Genomic DNA, 22060 nt, shown 5'->3' with positions numbered 1-22060 from the left:
ATACACGACCTGCCAAATCGACGAATTGGTTGTACCCATTTATATATGGAAACTAACAAAGAAATGGAACAGAAGCCCAAATAAATTAACACTACGTTTATTGGAATAGTTAAGGAGTCTGATAATATGTATCTTTGCATATTAATGTAAACAAGGGTATCCTTGAAGGAGCAAATTAAAGCCATAGGCAAGTAGAAAAAGCAAACAAGACGCTGCCTGGCGCTATGGAAGAAACAGAACAGCTGTAACGACTTGGCATGTTTTGTTTACGTGATAAACCTTACTCATTGGCTGTCGGGTGATGGCGGGTTTAACAACACATTTATATTTACGCGATTTAACCCAAAAAAAAACCCTGTATTATGGAGAACAGCTGTAGTTGATTGGGGAGGGTATGTATGCATGAATGTTGAACTTATTTTGCGCTGTACGTAGCCAAACGTGCTTATGCATTTTTTGTAAAACGTTGGTGTCTTTAACATGACCTGAAAACAAAATCCCTGTAACAATCAGTAAAGGCATTATAGTGCTTACTTTCCTTTACTTAGCAAAATGGGAAACAGTAAAGTTCGAACATGAATGATTCATGTGAGTGGCAATGATTCAATGAAGTATTAATTTGCAGAGCAGTTGCCTGGAAAGAGTTGAAGGTCATCTCGTAGTACATCTGGATCTGCCACGCCAAGCCTATCACGTCTGTGTAGGGCATGGCTGCAAATAGCACGTAGTGGACACCAAACAATGGCATCAGGACCAGCGTGGACTTGAGCAGTTTCCTGTGAAAAATATACACACAATAGCAGTGTTGTGTGTCATAACCTTCTTGTTAGTATGCAGCAGGTGTTCATTGATCATTGCATTAATTACGTGTTTGAATAAGGTGCCAGAAAGATGTTACTTTTGCCTGGCCAGGTAGCATTGTGGTCAGAAAGCAATGACTAAAAATTGAAAGGTTGTGAATTGACATCTTTGTTCATTTGTCAACTTAGTCCATCATCCCTCTACAGCAGGGGTCGGCAACAGAAATAACAAGAAGAGCCATTTTTTTTCGAATTCGGTAAACACACTAAATATTTTAAGAGTCGATATTTGAATACGAGGTGGTCTTTAATAAATAACGCCATGAAGCAGTCCTTTAAAGAGCTGCATGCGGCTCCAGAACTGCAGGTTGCCGACCCGTACTCTAGAGGATGTAATGTGGAATTGAAATAATTGGCTTGAGTCCACTAATCGTGATAAAATGTAGGCTTCTGCCTGATATACTTGTCTCAAGGTAGCAAGTACAAACGTTGGCAGGCAAAAAGCCACAGGTAGATTACTATGCAAATTAAGTACAGATGCAACTAACATATAAATGTGTCGTGCCTTTTCCGTGTTTTACAGTTGGCGAGGATGGAATCACAGAGCACTATAGGAAGCCCCATTATAATACATCACACCTAGCAGCAATAGAGTTCACTCCAACAGAGTTCACTCCAGACCTTATTAAGCTCGTAGCGGGAGGTTTCAACTTTCACGACTGTATCACTCTCAGTAAGGCCAATCTCATTACAACTTTTGAAGTTGAGCAGCATTTGACTTGCATCCCACTGGGATTTTTTTGCACACAGCGTTGGTGGTGTACGGTGCTTTTTTCAGGAATATTTTTGCTGGTTTTTTTTCCCATGGATTTTCTGTTTGCACAGTCACACATAGTCAGTTTAAGATGTTTTTTTTCTTGTTCGTGTTTTTGTTGTTTTGTTTGTTGTGGTTGCACCCGATTCAAGAGCCGGATGGCTCACAGGGCTATACCAAAATAGTCTCAACAACACAAACAACAACAAAATTGAGGCTTGTCTATTGGTCAGATGGGGCGGGCAGCTGGGGATGCACAGGTTTTGTAGAACGACGAGTCTCTTTGGGGCTGTACGACTTTTTGTTGTGCTGCTACAAACCTCTATTGGGCCACCAGGCACAAGACAATGCAGGATTTTGTCTATCCTTAATGTTGCGTGTTGTCTTCATGAGAAAAAAAATTAGGCAAAAACCAAAGTAATTCATGCTGCAGTCAGATGGGAAATGTAAATTTGTAGAAAATGATTAAATGCCGGACAGCACTATTTTTGTAAGAATATTAACCTAGGATTGTATGTAGATACAGTACTTGTGTGTAGATACAGTACTTGTGTGTAGATACAGTACTTGTGTGTTAGATACAGTACTTGTGTGTTAGATACAGTACTTGTGTGTAGATACAGTACTTGTGTGTTAGATACAGTACTTGTGTGTAGATACAGTACTTGTGTGTTAGATACAGTACTTGTGTGTTAGATACAGTACTTGTGTGTTAGATACAGTACTTGTGTGTTAGATACAATACTTGTGTGTAGATACAGTACTTGTGTGTTAGATACAGTACTTGTGTGTTAGATACGGTACTTGTGTGTAGATACAGTACTTGCGTTAGATACAGTACTTGTGTGTAGATACAGTACTTGTGTGTTAGATACAGTACTTGTGTGTAGATACAGTACTTGTGTGTTAGATACATTACTTGTGTGTAGATATAGTACTTGTGTGTAGATACAGTACTTGTGTGTTAGATACAGTACTTGTGTGTAGATACAGTACTTGTGTGTTAGATACAGTACTTGTGTGCTAGATACAGTACTTGTGTCTAGATACAATACTTGTGTGTAGATACAGTACTTGTGTGTAGATACAGTACTTGTGTGTTAGATACAGTACTTGTGTGTAGATACAGTACTTGGGTGTTAGATACATTACTTGTGTGTAGATACAGTACTTGTGTGTTAGATACAGTACTTGTGTGTAGATACAGTACTTGTGTGTTAGATACATTACTTGTGTGTAGATACAGTACTTGTGTGTTAGATACAGTACTTGTGTGTAGATACAGTACTTGTGTGTAGATACAGTATTTGTGTGTTAGATACAGTACTTGTGTGTAGATACATTACTTGTGTGTAGATACAGTACTTGTGTGTTAGATACAGTACTTGTGTGTAGATACAGTACTTGTGTGTAGATACGGTACTTGTGTGTTAGATACAGTACTTGTGTGTAGATACAGTATTTGTTTTCTATAACTGCATTGCTTTCTCAATAAAATAATCTGCCCTGGTCAACGATTAAATGAATTAAGTCACACAAAAAAATCTCAATCAACAACAAAGGCAATCGTTTAAAAAAATGTGTAATCACATTTGGATATCATTGTGTTTCTCTCGTGGCATTTGGTGGAGACAACATTAAAAATGTGTACTTTTTATTTTAGTTAACCATGTAATCTTTTCACAAAAAACCTTTTGTTCCTTTTATAAAACTGTCAACATTAAACATAATATTGAGTATATAGCTCGAGGTTAAGATGTCAACAGAGGTAATTCCGTCTATGTCTGCACACTTTCACTTAGCTGTAGGAAAGCTCAGGCAAAGAGGGAATGCTGTGGGTCATTATAAATTATTGGGATTCTTGTAATCTCTGAGAATCACATGTGATTTTAGAGTACTTCAGATAGTTCTTTACCGAATAAAACCAAATAGTATTTCAGATAGTACGTCAAAGCCCATTGTTGGAGCAAATGTACACTCCAACGATGAGCTATCAAGATCAATTATATGAAGAAATTATCAAACTTCTGAATGAGATAATAAAACACGACAACATCATAATAGGTGACTTCAGTGCAAAGATTAGAAAAAGGTACAAATAAGTATATGATTGGTAAATGTCAGAGGAAAATGAAAGTGGTAGCCCAAGCAGAAATATTATCATTTCAATAGACTTGATTCTCATGGACTCATTCCATATCGTCAGTGGAAGTGATTGGAGTCTGGTACGATGCAAGTTATAATTCAACATTTCCAAAGGGAGGAAAAAGCTTATTACAGGGAAGACCAGCACAAATACCATAAAAAAATAGTCAAAGAGGTATGGTAATTGAGACTGGTTCTTTTAAAAAAAACATTAAATCCAATGAGAATAAGAATGATGAAATGTATGTGATCACAATAAATAATCGCATTTGTTACATTGTAATTGATTATGAGATGAAAGGAGGGGGTTGGAGGAAATAGAGAGAGGTATGAAGAGCTGTGAAAATGTCAAACAATATAAAAATGATGGAAGATGTCACAATAAGCTTTGGGCGCATTAATGCAGAAAAAGAGGAAATTGATGATTATTTAATCGCAAATATTACCCGTTAGAATGCAAGGTTGAATTTGAACGCATGCTATAAACGGAAGAATAATGCAACTGGAGTAAGAAATGTAGTCACATCTTTATTAGAAGACAAAATCATATATCCCAGGAAACAAATACTTTTCAGGTGAGCAGGATGTTCCAATTGCAATATCTGCATAGGAAACCACTGACCTTGGCATTGAAAAGAGGGAAAAGCTACTGGATCACACAGAGTAAAATTGTGACATCAAAAAGTGGCACCATTGTTGGATCAAAACTTAGCAAGCATAATTACTAAATCTTACACTGAAATTAAATACGTCTATCATGGAATGATGCCTCAATCATTCTTCAATCAATAAAAGTGAGACAAAACTGATATGAAAAATTACAGCCTCTATACTAATTTTCCACACTTGCATAAACTTCTAGCAACTTTGTACCTGTAGTACACATTGGGAAGAGGAGCAGAGTCAAGGATATAATGTATGGGAAGATAAAAAGTATCCGGAAGAGACAATAGAACGAATGGGAAATTAGATGAAAAGGATAGAAAATGTATTGAAAAATGGGACCAAAAGTTGAGGAAAGTCGAGGAGAGGGAGGAAGGGGCAACATTGGGGTCTCAAATTGCACAGGGCAGCGTCTGTTTCCACAGGGGACAGGGAGAGAGAAGGGATTCAAAGTGGGGTGGCCACACAGAAGTCAGATGCTTTCCTGGATGCTTGAGCTCATTTAGATATACATATACAGATGAAAGAACATAATGGATATTTTTTACACGATGCAACTATATTGGAATTAGTTTAACACGTAGGCTTTCGCGACCAATATTATTCATAATAAACGTTTTTGGGTTAGATCGCGTTATTTATAAATGTGTCGTAACCCTCCACCACCCGACACGGCCAATCAGCAAAAAAAAGACAAATAGTTCACTACTTTAGCCCACACCGGTGTGGGCTAAAGTAGTGAACTATTTGTCTTTTGTCAACGTGACACTTTTTTTTGCTGATTGGCCGTGTCGGGTGGTGGAGGGTTACGACACATTTATAAATAACGCGATCTAACCCCAAAACGTGTATTATGAATATTTGATTACGTAGGAACTGTTGCAGGCATCCAATCGTTTTCAAGTAGATTTTTCTTTTTAAACCAGTTGAGCACTCAAGAGATCAGAATGAGTCTTGTGTGCAAGAATCACGACCTGGGTCACCAAATTGACAAAAGAACAACAATAAAGTACAGCGATGAAGTAAAGCAAACCAGAACGAAAGCAAAAAACACTTTCACAAGGAATCGAGAATACACCGATTATAAATCAATATCAAATAAAAGCTAAATGTTAAATTCCTGCAGCACATATCAGCTCTGGCAGATTACCTTCAGATTGATAACAGCACAAATTACCAAACTAAGCAATATAAATATTTAACATTAAACAGATGTAGGTTGCCAATAGCACTGATATGTAAAGAAACATAGATATCAATCTAGATTTGATATACTGTATGTCAAAAGCAATCGCAAGTGCAGTTACCGTAATGAAAGGCATAAAGATACATGATGAATATGTTAACCATCTCAGATTATCTGGAAACACAACCATAAAAAAATTATTATGGGAAATGGTAGACCAGATGGGAAATAATTGAAGTACCTAACAAAGAAGACTCCAAAATGGGGTCAAGATAAATGTGGACAAACACAAAATACATTGCACATGCTCACTGACTCAAATAAACAATTAACCATTTCCTTTTAGGCGAACTAGGAGGAAGATTATTCAGAAAATATGCGAGCAGGATGAAGTATAAAATCAGTGCATACTATCTGCCATGACATAGGTAATAGAAACATAGGATGTTACAAAAAACGTAGAACAAAAACTGAAAATTATGATTTTTTAGAGATATATGCTGGGAAGTACACTAAGTGACAGAAGGACGAACACATATAGCAAAGAAGAACACATTTTAAGATACATCTTGTTTAAGTTAGTAGGCTTGGGCAGGACACATCGCTAGATAGAACGATATATTGATGGACATGACCCTGTTAATTTCATTCAGGAGTATAAACCATCACACAAACTTCGATCAAAATCCGGTCATCCTCGCAGCGCCTTTTGGCTAACCATTGAACAAAGATGGTCACTGCATCGGACGCTTTCAGATGCGCTTCTGCGGCCGTCTGGAATGCTCTTCCGATATTAGGAAGCCACTTTTACATCTAAATTGAAAACAAATTTAATTAGAACTGCTCTTTGTGTTTCGTTTGTTGTCCTTCCCCCTCACCTCCAATTAGCACGGTTAGCTACGTATGGTGCGAAAGAAGTTGAACATACATACACATAGATGACGGTTGATGAAAAAGCAGCGAACGGAGGTAAAATGAACACCTCGGAGACAGAGCAATGGGATCAGCTCCTGTGCAGGGGTGGGGGATACATTCCAACATCGCAGAACTCTAAGAGGTAGTAATGACGTGAGCAGGCCTGCACCCATCAGTGAATAGACATTGAATGATGATGAATTTGCCTTGCTAACTGATCTCTGGGTGTCTTTAAATATAAATGTCAATATTTATAAAAGATTCCTCAATATCATTCATCTTAACTATGGCCGACTGTGATCTAATGACTAATTTATGTTCGAAATTGCAGCAAATTACAGTGTTGGAAATGCTAAATAGAGCATGGCAAATAAAGCATCAATAATGTAGCCTGGAAGAGGAGAGAGCAGATTGCTGAGCCAGGCATTGGGGTAGCACCCAGGCGTGAGTGACCAAGGGGCTGAAACCGGACAGTGTCAATTATCAACTGCGCAACAGCTCACTGGTCTAGTAGACGTAAGGACACAACGGGAGGTGTGGTGTCATAATTGGCGTTGGCGATGATGGCGTCTTGACAATGACTGCTACTGCGTCTTCATCAGGCTGAGACAGCGTGCTACCTAGCTACATTGCTATAGGCATTATTACCTGTACTGCTGCCGCGATTCTTGTCTCGCTGCGTTTGTCTCCCTGAGCTTGGTTGCCAAGACTCTCACAATGTTCACAAACAAGACGAAATTAACCTGTGTAGAAAGACAGGAAAAAAAATCCCACGTAATTATACGAGCGTCAAAGCAATGTGTAACTGCATGGGCAAAATAAAAATATTGGCAAGAGTATGAAATATTTTGAAAATAAAGCCGTCGAATCTCAGCGAGGCTTTCCTCCGCAAATATTGTAAGTTAGTATTGATTACATTTCAGCTTATACACGGTTCATTTCCGCATGTGCTCTGCTCTAAAATTTAAGACAACATACCAAGTAACCGGATAGTTTATATGACCTCATGTATTCAGGCTATAGGGGGGGGGATCTTCATCTTTATTAAATTACAGGACTTTGAGAGATGGTGACAGCTTTGGGAGTCTTTCATCCAGCAGTGGATTGTTAATGGCTGATGATAATGCTGTTTTATATAAACAGTAATTATAAACGTCTACAGCCAAAACATAATTGGACAGCCAAATTAAAATTAGTAATCTTTCACAACAGCATTAATTACCAGTTTACATGGTGGAATTCAAATTTATAATCCATTTAAATTTCAGTTTATATGCATTTTTCAAAATGGTGAGCTCCCGTCGAGTCCTTCCAGGTGAAGCATTACGAGTAATGAGGCATGAAGTTAAACACTCGCCAGAGTTAAATGAATGTAAAACAAATACCGCTTTGTACAACCCTATAAACATTGTATTATTATATTTTGATAAAAATCATGTCTCTAATAATATCTTGGTACATACGTCACCCATTTTAATCATGCCACCTTTCTTGCTGACGTGTCAAATTTGCTAATTCTTTGTGAAGTGATCAAATTTATTTGACCCAAGGAGGCTGTAATATTTCCAATTATTTACTTAAGTCACAAATTTCCATTTCTCAGAGTGACTCATAAGATTGGATCTCATATGATAAGACCCTTCTGCGAAGTGACGTTACATCTCCTTTTCATTAAATTAATCCATGACTCATATATTTTGTGAATTATGTTGGGGTTTAAATTGGCCCCATTGTATGTGAACGGACAGGTTATAAATGCAACATTGTTGTTTTCAACTTTAAATCAGCCATATGTTAAAACATATCTTCACTGCAGGGATTCTTTTTTTAGATTAAATGTCCAAATTCCCAATAACCTATATGACCATGCCACGCAAATTATATGTGACCTTTGTGATCACTCGCAAAAGACCCTTGCAAACATAACACAGAGGCTCATAAATGTCAGGCCAGGAAGAAGTGCATCGTTTAAATAAAATGAAATGAATGTATTACATGTTCATACATATACAGGGTGATTTATTTAAAACACTCCACTGGTTTAAAATAGCCATCTTGTTGTCTTCTTAACAAGCGATTTAATACAGTGTTCTGAAAGTAATATAGTCCCTATATCTTACAGGTGAGATTGCTAGGAAGGGTAAAACCGGCAATAATTTTTCAAACTTTGATACATGCTCTGTTGGTGTTTCCTTAATTTTTTTTCACAGTTATTTAAGATTTAAATTACAAACACAATACATTCTCCAATACCTTCAGTAGAACATTTAATCTTTCCACATCGAGTGAACCTCAGCCTTCCACCTCCACTTCTTGGAGACAATGAGAGAGCAAGCTGGACAGCAGTGATTTTGAAATTCTATTAAATTGGAAATTATAATAACATTTAATTACAGGAATCTCTTGCGTAACGCCAACCCCCTCACTCCCCATATAACGCGAATTCGCAGTTACGCAATTAATCTTTTGGGGGCATACTTCACACTTACGGTTGTGCGTTTCACAGTTACGCGCTCAAGGAAGAAAGACACAATTGCGTGATTAAACATTTCAAAATAAAAGAAAATTTTCAATGATAAAAATTCAAATAAGAAATAACTATATGTCTGATGGTGTGACCGCGTCCACGACAGTGCCCAATGTGATGGGCATCACGTGCTGCTGCTACTGCTGCAAGCAGGCTCGCGGAGCAGTTCAAGAAGCCTTGAAGGGACTCCTTATGTAATCTTTGTAGGTAGTAATCTGTTTGATTTTAATTATTGTTATTAAACTTCTTATTTAGTAAAATTTTTTTATAATGTTATTAGCATTGTTAGTTATTGCATTAATACGTATTTTGTAAATCCAGGGCTACAATTATGAGCAAATGCTTATTTTTCTATGGGAAAATAGGCTTCATACAGCGCATGTCGCGTCTTATGCGAGGGATGCCTGTACTTATGCGTATTGTCAGTAAGTCATTAAATATTTAGTAAATGTACATTTTAGGTGATAATGATGTGCTTATCAATAATTTTCAAATACGTCTAGTGTCCTCCATAACAGGAAAGGCTCTCCCCCAAATTAGTCCAGCTTTGAGAGATTTTGCTGTCGTTATAATGCGAATGTAATGTTTGTCAGAGCACATGGACAATTTTCCTTTGTGTGCTTCGTATATATTTAAGGTGTATTCTATCGGATTAGGTCATCATCATAAACTACACAAAGCCCTGAGCCGATCAATGTTCCCTGTTCAGGAGATCGGATTCACATTGCTGCAATCAGAATAGCTCTGAATGAAAACCACATTGTACCAAAGTCATCCTATTGGATTTTGTCCGATCTATTTTGTACAGTTAAATATTATTGGCAGGGAAACACTTAAATGTTTGGCCCTTTCTCAATCCAATGTGGGATGAAGGCCTCCCTTGTGTCGCTCACGCTGTCACATGACCATACTTCACCACACTGGCCAATGCAGGTTGTTCAAGGGAGTCTATATGAGTTTTTTGAGTTTATTTTATATTTTACACGGTTGATCCAGTTTCGCCAGTTTCCCGGCTATTTTACAAGGAAGATCCATGGTGCGTGAGCACAGCAACAACAAAGACAAGACAATAACACGTTCCAAGTTGGAATCACCTGGCCAATTTTGTTCGATTGCTAGGAATCGTGCATGAAATAATATTTGTTTTAAATCGGAGTTTCGATTTGATCCTGAAACGTGATTGTATTCAAAACCCCTGAACCGCTCACCCACAGTATGAGAATATATATGTGCCATCTCCCAATGGGGGAAAAAACCAATCACATGCAATCAAATACTGCCAACAGGCATAACACACTTGATGGCACTGCTCAGAAAAGCAAAGAGGCACTGCCCGACCACCACAAGCATGACCCTGTCAGGAGCATTAGATTTAATTAGATTTGAGTTTCCCAAAGGGTACTTCAACATATCTGCCCCTTACAGACACATGTATGCACACGCACATATACATACACACACGCACATAGACTCCTGTTTATACTTACAGAATGTTGGAGAGAGTGCGGTTTGCATATATTTTGTATAGAGGCTCAAATTGATGTTTCAGGGAAGAAAAATCATGCACTGCATAGTTTACGTAACGTTTTACAAAACACGTTTGTCCTCCATATGATGTAATAATAGCAGTATGGAATCCAAAGGGTAATTGCCATAGCAAATGGTTTTGCATATTTGCCAATTGTCCTTTTTAAAATAATAATAAAAATGATTTATTTTTGATATAGCTCCCTATATGCCAAGGCGTCTTAGAGCTTTTCACATAATGTCATCCCAAACATTTGAAAGGACACCTCCAGTGGAAGCTCTCCTTGTTGGAAGTAATTTGCATAATCAACGACTTGTTATTTGTAGTCATAAAACGTGTTCTTTGTAGGTGTACTCTATAAACAGGACAGCATAATTTGTGGATACCAATTGAAACACCAGTTTAATCTTTCTTGAAGTAATACATTCAAATGCTTTCCACATTTAAGTACAGCTATACGAATATTCACGATACTGTATTAAATGCAAATGACAGTAATCGACTACCGTTGAGCAGTCTCGAATAAAGTGGCACAACGCAAACTTAGAGGTCCTGCATTTGCGAACATGATGTGTCAAGTTGGAAGCTGCAGTTATCGCCTGACCTTAGATCGAAGCTACGAACCAACGTGATGAACATGTAACCCACAGCTGGTAAGGTGGGTTCGAGCAAGCTAAATTATTTGCACATTTGAGTCATAGAAATACCGCCACTGCTGCCAGGATGGGTGCCTGGTAAATCCACTTGAGCCACCCGGCACTAAGGTCCCAGCATCTGTATGGGCCAGAGACACGGCAGGGTAAGAAATTCCTCGTGCAAAAACAAAGATTCAGTCCTAATTGGCTGTTTTTTTTCTCTAGTCTCCTAGCAGACTTATGTGTCCATTTCGTTGGATGTTTGTACCTTTCAAAATTAATTGCGCTGTTTCTAATTCATTTATAGATGGCAGAAAGAGCCTCACAACGAATATTTCGGGTTGTGCTTTGTGCTGTTGTTTGACATGTTGTCTGACGCTGAAAGAAGCTCCCCAGCACGTGCAGGGATACGTCGGACATCGTGACGAGCAAGACAGAGTGGTAACAACCCAAAACCACATCAGAGAGCCGTTAAGCACGACCGTGAAAAGCCTAACGCATTGGCTGACATAAATGTTGGACGTGTAGCAGGATTACACAGAGCCTGCAAAGGCACATTCAGGTGCTGACAAATAATCCTTTATATTACAGAAATTGTCATGCTAGTCATAATGAGCAAACGACAGCTGCGGTGTGTATCAGGTGAAGTTTTTTTTCAGGCTGTAAATGTGTTTTCACTTCGATATGAAATTGCATTAGTTATAAAGTGGAGCAGCCAAGCCTGCTGGGAATTGCTGTCTATTGATGTGTTGCCTTGCATCTCAGTTTAACTGAGATTGCCATGTATGTAGGGTGCCTATATCTAGTTGTGAGCTTGCGAAATCACAGCGGGAATGTTAAACCTTCATTTCGCTACATTACTGGCCGATGCACACTTTATAGGGTAAAAATGAGAGTGTACATTCGGGAAAGAGTAATAACTACACAGACTTTAAAATCGTGCAATTAATCGTGCAGGGAGGCATTGTGATGTTTATGCATTATAATTGATCAAGTACGTCTATGAAAATAATGTACAGCTATTTGTCAATCCACTGCTGGATGAAGGTCTGTTCCACACCATGCCAGTCATGGGATTTGCGTGGACTAGTTAAGTTACGATAATAATAATAATTTATATTTATAATGCACACAGTACTCGCTCCCTCTCGAATGAAGAGGATGATTCGGAGATGCTATGGACCACTGATAAGTGGGCAAGGCAGCCAGGTGTGAGCCAGCACCACATTTCCCTCCAAAGTTCTGCAATCGATACATTGAGGTGTTATCAGGCTAATTGATGAGTGTTTATATATGGGAAGATACCGGAGCACCGGGAGAAAACCCACACGTGCAAGGGGGCAACACTTGATCGCATACAGGTGGAACATGTGGACTCCACATTTGCCGTAACGCTTTTTTTCCGGAAAGACGGCGTATGGAACCTCGACACCCACAGGAAGGGAGTTTCACAACATTTGTTGCGATCCACCGATCCTCGTCTCCACAGTGCTTGATTATAAGCATGCGCCACCACTGCCTGGCTAAAATATATCTTTCGCCCAACGTATTAAGCATGGTTGGGAATTGAGATGTTGCATCCAAATTATAGGAAGCGCCATAAAATTAGACCCACCCCAAGGCTGAGCCTGTGTCATTTATATAAAATGTATTACACACGCAACTTTTGATTTAAAAAAATTGGAATTCAAATGCATCGACTTCTATTTTTGAGAGGGAGGGGTTCGCTTTGTCCCTCACATTAGGAATCGCTGGTGAATATAATGAATTTAGTTTTTTTTAAAAATCTTAATTGTAAACTACTGAAACTAAATGAATAAAGGTGTCCAGTTTGGGAGGGCGTCGCACCCCCTGTCCCCCCCCCCAACTCCGCCCATGGACAAATGCTTTATTATTCTGACTCTCAGAGGCGTAATTTTTAAAATTGCAAATTAACATTTGTACAAGTGCTTATAACTGTGTTGTGAGTTTTGCTACGGTGACAACGGTTCGTCCGATTGTGTGCCGACGGAGGAATGCGCGTTGTGCTCACTGGGAGTTTGCCAGAGTTGCCCTGGCTGCAGCCCAAACGAAGACGAACACGACGGGAAACCCTGCAACAAGGCAGCAAAGGGGAGAGGGGAGGACGAGGTGGGATCGGTGGAGTTGGTCATAGGGGAAGGTGGGACAGAGCAAGGTTAGAGGGCTAGGCCGGGGCGTTGCGTTTACCTGGCAGCTGGTCGCAGTTACATTGCTATGAGGGGCATAGCGATGTTCTCCCTCATGTTTTCAATCAATTGTCGCCCATTCAAGGTCGCGATTACATTTAAATTCAACGTATTTTTTGTTTACTGCAGCAGCATCTAGTAGCCGCGGGGATTAACATTAACTCACTACATTACAATATTCGCAAATTGAAACATGTAGATTGTTACGTGTGATTCGCTGCGTGGATTGTGAGAATAAAAATAACGGATTAATGTATTGTTCAACCACTGCTAAGATAGATACATTTTATTTATTTCAGCAGGAAGGGCCAAAAAAGCAAGTCGGCTCTATTTCATGGGCGTCCTGCGATGGTAAAGACATTATCGGATTATTAAAATTCCAGTGGCAGGAGCCAGGTCTATCGATACAACAGTCGACGTTTATGTCTCATAATACGTGCTCATTCTATTGAACTCCTAAAAATAATGGGCCATCGTGACCCCTGACTTGGATGTGAACTTGAAATATGATTTTGAGGCCCAAACGCTCAGTCAAAAGTGCCACTGAGCTGTAAAATTAGTTCCTGGCTTTTGAAATAAATATTTCGGTTGACGTAAATCGCTGGACCCATATGACTTGCAAGCATTTTTTTTTTATTACTGGTATTAAAGCATATTGAACTCAACAGACTATGCTGCTGTGTTGGAGCATTACCCCAGCCGATGAGAGCAAATGTCCACAGGCGTCCGGATGCAGAGAAGGTGAGGAAGATGAGGCTGTAAAGGTAAAGCCCTTCAACCAGCACCCAGAAGTAGCTGGTGGCCAGGCAGTAGAGGAACAGAGTCACCACCACCCTGCAGCCTGCCTGCTGGCATTAAACCACACAGAAGCCTACGTTTAGCTTCATAAAATGTGTGGGCAAGTGCTTTTAGTAAGCAGCTATTGTAAGGATAGCACGGAAGAGTATATGGCTAAATCAACACTGGGCATGAAACATTGAAGAAGCTCATCCAATAATATATATACCAGATACAAGGGGAGGCTAATTGATGCGCGAGAGGGCATACAGTACCTGTCGCACCCCAAGGTGAACAGGACATGGCGATGACTCCTGGCAATCCAGCTTTACTCAAGCCTGCCCACCACAAAGGTCCTTAATAATCATGAGCAGAGGGTCGAGGACTCTGAACGCAGGAGGAATAACACATATCCCGGACCTCTTAATGTATCTTGGGCCCTGATCAGGTAAATAAAGCAGAGATATAGATCCTGTTGAAATTCCCCACACCTCTGCTATGGCAGACGGATGAGAATAGGGCGTTTGTACATGATTTCCTTGACCTGAAGCCCACATTGGGCCTCTGCAAGGAATTCTGCAGAGTGCCTGACTAGGCGACGTGGAATTATCCTTGCAAGTCTTTTCATGGCACACCGAGGAAGGGGATATGGTCATTACAATCAATGCGGCCCCCCTACACCAGGACATGTATTCCAATCCTGTGGTCCAGGCAGGCGTAATGATATAATTGAAGGAAGCCTGTTCATGAGGGTCAGAGTTTGAATCTCCAGGTAATAGGAGTGGTGCTGAAAGTTACCTTTAAATATGAAATTCAAAAGCGATTTGTGATTGTGGGGGTGCTGATGCAGCTTCAATCTCCTTAGAAAAATGAGCAACCATCACTTATCTGTGCAGGACTACAGGGCTTTACTAGCCTCCAAACTAAATGACAATAATTTAGCGAAAATAATTTTACTGTCACATATTTGAATAACAAATATCCATGCGTTTATTCATGACTTTAATTGTGCCAAAGCTCAGATGTGTCAATGTAGCTCTAAACAACGCTTAGTAATGCAATTTTCTTGAAGTAGTAACTTTATTTGATTAAATTTCGATTTAAAGCTTTCGTGACTGCAGGGATTCATATTAGATTAATTCTAAATGCAGCGAACACAAGAAATTGATGCATTACTACATTTATGGAAATCACCAATACAAGTGAGTAATTCGGACAACATTAACACTTAATCAATTGCTAATTTGCTCATGACAATGACATGAACTTTGAAGCGATAAGCACAAATACACAAACACCCACACATCCCAGCACGTCCATCTAAACTGATTCACACAGAAGACAAGCTTTGCCAATAACCAATCACTCGCAAGAAGAAAAAAAAACACAGGATTGAGGGATTCAGTCTAATTTCATGCGCTCAGTTTACAAACAGATGATAGGAAATGTTATTTTCTCACTTTTTTGTCCTGCATTCTACCTGGGCACAACAGCCCTCTTATAACAACAACAACAGCGGCAATAGCAGCATTCTCTATTAAAAAAACAATCTCAATGAGTTTCAAGACTCGTTTCATGAGACGCTTGCTTAGGATCTCTGGCTACATCCTAAGTAAGAGTTGTATGCATTTGAGAGGAAAGCATAGTGTTCCCAAAACCAAAAAATACCCCAACGTAGTCTGCACATGAAAGTCAACTGACTGGTGTACATATCTCCTAAATCCACCTCATATCCCTGTAGGATAAATGACACTTTCTCAATGTGATCCACCAGCCTCACCTTTGAGCCATATATTCCAGGTTTGTTTTACCACTTATACCCAGCATGCTCCCAGATGATCTATTCGTCATTAATTGCATTTGGCAGTTGCAGATAACAAATCACCTTTGTATTTCTCTTTGGACGCTCACTCTAGTAATAATCATATCAATGTCTCAGTTGTCAGCACGCCCTGTCAATAATGGGGAGTCACAGTACATTTGGGGGCTCTAAAATAAAATCAATGATTGACTCTGATGACCCTTGTCGGAATAACTTTGCCAAATGTGTCTCTTCCTCACAGACCGCATGAAGAGGCCGCAGGACGGCATTTGGCTCGGGTGTAGTTTTCACCGAGCCTCTGTTGTTATTCTCACAGCTAGCCCGTGGTTTTTGCGTGTAGAATAATGGATCGCGTAGTGTTCTCTGCTGTAATGTAAGCACCGACTAGCCTGAAAGCGCCGATTAAAGCAGCGACTTGTGTGCTGCCATTGCCGAAAAGCCACGTTAAAACAAATTACTGCCATCTCATCACTAACATGATAATTGAAGACTATTTTAAATCAGTTTACACTGATTAAGAGTTTGAATTTCACAGCCGTGTGCAAAATTGCGTGGAAATTAACAGTGCACGCTGCCATACCCACCATGCGTTGGATAATAAAGAGCCAGAAAGCTCATCTAAGAGCAGGCACTCGTGTGATGTCAGAGCCCTAAAGCCGAATAAAAGAAAAACATTATTTATATTTGTTTGGTATGTATACGGAAGGCCTACATGGAATGCATGTAAGACGACAGCCACTGAGGAGCAGGAGTCATAAATTCCGGTGTTGTGCAGAAGCTGGAAGTGTTGTTGCATGAGAGGATTGTGAGAGATAGTGGCGGTTGGGGAGGCCTTCATGCAGGAGTGGATTGACCATGGATGATGAAAATACAGTAAAATGCCAATATAGTAATCAACGTCCCGTTTAACTCAAATATGTCTAAAATATATGTAACAATTCTAAGTTACACGATTAAATAAAATACAGTTGAATGTGCTAACCACAATTGTTTACTAAAGCAAGTGTAAAGCCAGGGCCCCATATGTTACCAGTACCCTTTCTCCGTGGATGTTATAGCAGGGAGAGAATGTTCCGACTCGGAGAATCCTGTCGCTAACTTAGCCCACATGCTAATCGGTCTCTGCCCAGTGGTTCTCTTGGGTGGGGAGGGTAATATTTAGCTCATCCCGGCTTCCCTCGATCCACTCGTTATAATCACTGCTACCCTGGAGCCAGTTCCCCATGTTTTCCCTTCTGTCCGGCCAGTGAACTCCCGTGCAAAAAACGTACAAATATGTGCGGCGCTTCAGCGGGAGGCGATGGTCCTGGGGTGGCGAGCCTCAGCTCATTGTCCGAGTAGAGGACGCCATCCTTGACGAAGATGCTCGCGGCCCGCAGCATGAACGACACAAATAGGTGCATGTGGATGTAGTTGCGCGTGCAGTGAAGCCTCCTGCAAGCCAAACATCGGCGTAAACATTTTTTTAAAAAATAGGAGCCTGAGAATCATTCACATTGGCTTGTGAGCCATTTCATCCCGGCAGGCCACACACCCTCTGTCTTGGCAGAGATGAAGGTAAAAGATGAAACGCATCGACAGAGTGCTCCGTGAAAGCTTAAAGGACCCTCTGCCAGTTTGTTATTGTTCACACAGCTTTTATCCTTGTTCAAAAAACAAACATTGGGTGCAAGTTGTCTCATTTGTGATGCCCATATGTAATAATCACAATAATGCCATTTGATGACCCAGGAAAGCTTTGTTGAGTCTCAAGACTCTACTCTTTGGTTCTTTCGGTAAATTCACGTAGGTATAAAATGAAATCAATTAAATCACGACGTTTCGATTGCAACACAAGCAATCATCATTAGGTGGGAAAACCACAGCAATATATTTTTTTGCTGACGTGGGTAAGAGGTTATATAGGTAATAAAGGGGGAGAAGCAAGGGGGGAGAGGGAGGAGTGGGGGTGTGGGGTAGGGGGAGGGCGAGCACCACGTGGTGTAGTAGTACCCGGCAGATATGATAGACGACAAACACTACAAAGCAGTTTGGGTTTTACCTCGTTAATAACATCCTTCCAATGATTGCTCAATTTGTATCCTTCTTCTCGGTTGACATTATGTCTATGTTTATATATCTGGATTGCTACATGAACAAACCTTTGATAGTAGCCCAAAGGTTTGGAGAGTACCTTGGTCTCGGAAAAAACAATATCATGCGAGCCCACAGCGTTATAACAATGGTCAGCCAAGGCAGAGGTTTTGGTTCTGCCGTGTTTCAGATCTGCCTTGTGTTCGCGAACACGGTCCGAAACATGTCGTTTCATTTCCCCGATGTAACAGCTGCCACAGGTACAACTCAGTTTATAGACTCTAGGATATTGCATGTCAGAAATTACATCCTTCACAGATGGGATTAGATCACGGATTTTGTGTACTGTATTGAATCGGACCGGGATCTTGTGTTTTTTAAGATTTTGGAAAGATTTTTGGAAAAAAACCTGCTATGTATGGTAACGTGATGGTTTTGATCGGCATCTCAGGGGGTTGTTTCTCCATGGTTGGATAAACAGCTTTGCGAATAATGCGGTCCAAGTACCCATTCATCTTGAGGGCCTGGTGTACGTGTTCCAGTTCACTGGCTAGGTGGTGTTGGTTGGAAATGCAGTGGGCCCGATGGTGTAGTGTTTTGATGAGGGAATTCTTCTGTGCCGGATGGTGGTGGGAATCAGGTTTCAGATAGGAATCTGTGTGGGTGGCTTTCCTGTAGACAGAGTGTCCCAACGAGCCGTCAGGTCTCTTCTCAAACAAAACATCCAGGAAAGGTAGCTTACCATCCTTCTCCACTTGCATGGTGAATTTGATGGATGAGTGTATGGAATTAATGTGGTTGAGAAATTGGTTCAATGCTGGCAGGCCATGTGGACAAATGACGAAAGTGTCATCTACATATCTCTTCCACAAGGAAGGACGTAGGGTGGATGTCTGGATGGCATCTGTTTCAAATTTCCCCATGAAAACATTCGCTATCACTGGTGATAAGGGGACACTCTGTTTGTAGAAAATACCATTCCAGGTGAAATAAGTGTTAGCAAGGCAGTGCCTAACCAGAGTAGGAACATCAGGATTCAGTCCATGTTGGACTAAATCTTCAATTATTGCTAAGGTGTCAGGCACAGCAACCTTGGTGAACAGAGAAACTACATCAACGCTGACGAGAAAATTATCTGGGGACAGTGAAATGCCCTTGATTAGAGAGACCAAGTGAGCTGAATTACGTACTGCTGAGGTAGTCTTGCCAGTGAATGGAAGCAAGGTATCAGACAGAAAACGGGCCAGTTTGTAGGTAGGTGAGTTGATAGTGGAAACGATGGGCCGAAGTGGAGTACTTTCTTTATGGATTTTAGGAAGACCATAGAATCTGGGTGGTCTAGTAGCAGAAGGTTTTAGGGAGAGCCGGTTGACTGGTTCGTTTAGAGAAGTCGAACTGGTAATGATATTGTTGGTTTTTGTAGCCACGCTCTTAGTCGGATCTTTGTTGATTTTGGTGTAGCTGCCATCATTAAGAAGGTCCTGGATTTTGTTGTTGTATGTGGTTTTATCCATGATGACAGTAGCAGTGTCCTTGTCGGCCGAGAGGATGACTACATCATCTCTCTTTTTCAATTTTGCGAGTTCAGAGCGCTCGTCTTTGCTGATGTTACTAATGGGTTTCTTAAACAAACAAAAAATATTGCTGTGGTTTTCCCACCTGATGATGATTGCTTGTGTTGCAATTGAAACGTCGTGATTTAATTTATTTTATACCTACGTGACTTTACCGAAAGAATCAAAGAGTATGGATCCCTGCAGTCACGAACATTTCAAATCTCAAGGCTCTGTTTATATTACGATGTTTGGCTAATGTGATTCATGAGTGTTTGACGTGTGGGAGGCGTATCAGAATATGTATTTATCCTGGTGGAATTCGATGAGCGATGAAGCTCTTTTTTTATCGATGTCCAGTAGAGGCGGGTCAGAACGTTGCAATAACAAACAATACAAAAACACGATTGGAGTGTAAAGTATAGGAAGGGTAAACAAATCACTTAAAAATAATTACAAATACAACTCAACACATTTTTTCGTCTTACCAGGTAATGCCTACTGATCTATTAACTTATTTTACACAAGCGACGTGACTGCAAATGATAGCTCAACAAAAGTGTCCAAAGAACACCCAGGCACTTAAAATTGTCATCTCATTGGCCGCGTCAGAGCCCGAGGAGTAAATGTGCCTCACTTTGGCCGCAAGGAGGCTTCCCACTGAATCTTAATAATGCTACGAATTTCCCATTAGTTGCACTGAAACAGCAATGGAAATTCCACATTCTTGCGAAGTGATCTGTTCTCTCCACTATTCATTCCCCCCCTCCAAAGTAACCAAATTGAAACCCGATGTAATGATGACCTGAGTCTACCCCGACCTTGATATGAACTTGCAACTTTATGATTGCGAGATAAACACTCTAACCACAGCGCTGCTTGGCCATATCCTGCAAGGAAAATGGGACAGAATTTCCCGACAATTACCAAACTGCCCATTTCCTCTGGAGCTCTGCTGGACGCGAGGTCACGTGTGGTTAAGGTCGGAGTTAACCTCTCGCTCCAGGGGATAGTTACTACGAGGACACGCTTAGCACATGAGTGGTGGTAATAATGATGACAATGACGATGACAGTAGTGACAATCCACAAAGGTGATGGTGCTTTCAATAAAGCAGCGAGTGCAATGTGTTTTTTTTTCATGGCAATTACCTGAACACCGTGAGGATGCATAGAGCAATAGCCAGAGACGCCAGCGACACTGAGTACCCGATCGTGTAAAGAATGGAGAGGCGATGTATAGATTCCTGCACGTGAACACAGGACATCAGTGTCAGATCAAAGAGTATCATACAACAATTAAATAAACAGGTATATCCAAGACATATAAGCGTTTATATTTTCTAAAATTTTCCCCCAAAAAACTCTACGACTTTATAAAATCAAACCGTATATGTTCAAATAATGGTTGGCACTGCTCATCTTCGTTTGGTGGCTTGTCAATTGTAGATATTCTACATTCTTCTACATTCTTAACACTAATTATACTGAGAACTGCTTAATGTCATTATGTGCTTAAATGTGTACCATTTATTCCTGTTAATGAGGCATTGCCTTTCTATGGATTATAACAATGGCAGCCGTTGGAAATCATTATTTTACTTAACATTTGTGCTACTTTAACTTAAAATTGCCTCTGCACCGAACCTTACAGATAAAATTACTCGATTGTGCCTGTAAGCAATGTTTTAAAACTGGTGGCAGAGCTGGAATATTTGAACCTTATGTTTCAACCAGTGCTAAATAGCTAAATGCAATTTTCATTTTGGTCATATCATTGTTCCAGGATCTTAATTGTTTTCAATTTTGCTATTGGGTAAGTCATATGAGAACATCAACATCAAATTGCTTTAAGGTTCAGTGGAGTGTGAGGGTTAATTGAATTACATCTGTTCATATGGGCAATTCCTTGTGAGTGAATACATTCTCAGCTGCAAAAAAATACTTATATAAAACAAAGCCATGGTATTTATGAATTAATGTATGAATTAACGTTAAACTACGTAGAACCCACACATTGACTTTAATTGGGCAGGTTAATATGGCGATACGTTTAGCCGTACGAGAAATTTCACCACCGTGATGTAAGTTCAGCTGGGCCACTTGTGATTCTCTTTGTTCTTACTTAAACGGCGGATTTTTTTTTTATTAAGTCTGAAATATAGACCCAGCTGGATCCTGGTCACAGCTTAGGCCAAATGTTTATCATTCAATCAGTCAATTACTTTATTTAAAGGTGTATGACATCCCATAAAGATTAAATACAGTGCTTCCATCTCTTAAACATATATATAATTATACAGAAGTTTGAAATAGATTAATAAAACTACACACACACAAACACTTGGTAATGTGAATATTTCATCGAACTAGTCAAATTATTCTATGTCCGCCATGGTGTTGGCATTTCACGTCG

The 22060-nt window shown here is 40.0% G+C and overlaps 1 protein-coding gene across 2 annotated transcripts in view; it reads right to left on the bottom strand.

Moving 5' to 3' along the window:
• LOC116943844 (parathyroid hormone/parathyroid hormone-related peptide receptor-like) overlaps positions 1 to 22060 on the bottom strand; it is a 52357-nt gene that overhangs the window by 3512 nt on the left and 26785 nt on the right. The window contains exons 5-11 of one of the 2 annotated variants that reach the window (XM_032957097.2): positions 20797 to 20891; positions 17291 to 17453; positions 14115 to 14268; positions 13246 to 13306; positions 11286 to 11352; positions 7172 to 7266; positions 635 to 776 (exon numbers count right to left, since the gene is read on the bottom strand). In XM_032957097.2, the coding sequence (XP_032812988.1) occupies positions 635 to 776; positions 7172 to 7266; positions 11286 to 11352; positions 13246 to 13306; positions 14115 to 14268; positions 17291 to 17453; positions 20797 to 20891 (777 nt within the window). The remainder of the gene's footprint in view (positions 1 to 634; positions 777 to 7171; positions 7267 to 11285; positions 11353 to 13245; positions 13307 to 14114; positions 14269 to 17290; positions 17454 to 20796; positions 20892 to 22060) is intronic. The other variant, XM_032957098.2, reaches the window with a different exon arrangement.

This window comes from Petromyzon marinus, chromosome 19 (genome assembly GCF_048934315.1).
Source record: "Petromyzon marinus isolate PM22_M1 ecotype Great Lakes invasive population chromosome 19, UKy_Petmar_22M1.pri1.0, whole genome shotgun sequence".
Lineage (NCBI taxonomy): Eukaryota > Metazoa > Chordata > Hyperoartia > Petromyzontiformes > Petromyzontidae > Petromyzon > Petromyzon marinus.
Note: the sequence above shows the minus strand (reverse complement) of the source record. Positions and strands in the feature narration are given on the sequence as shown.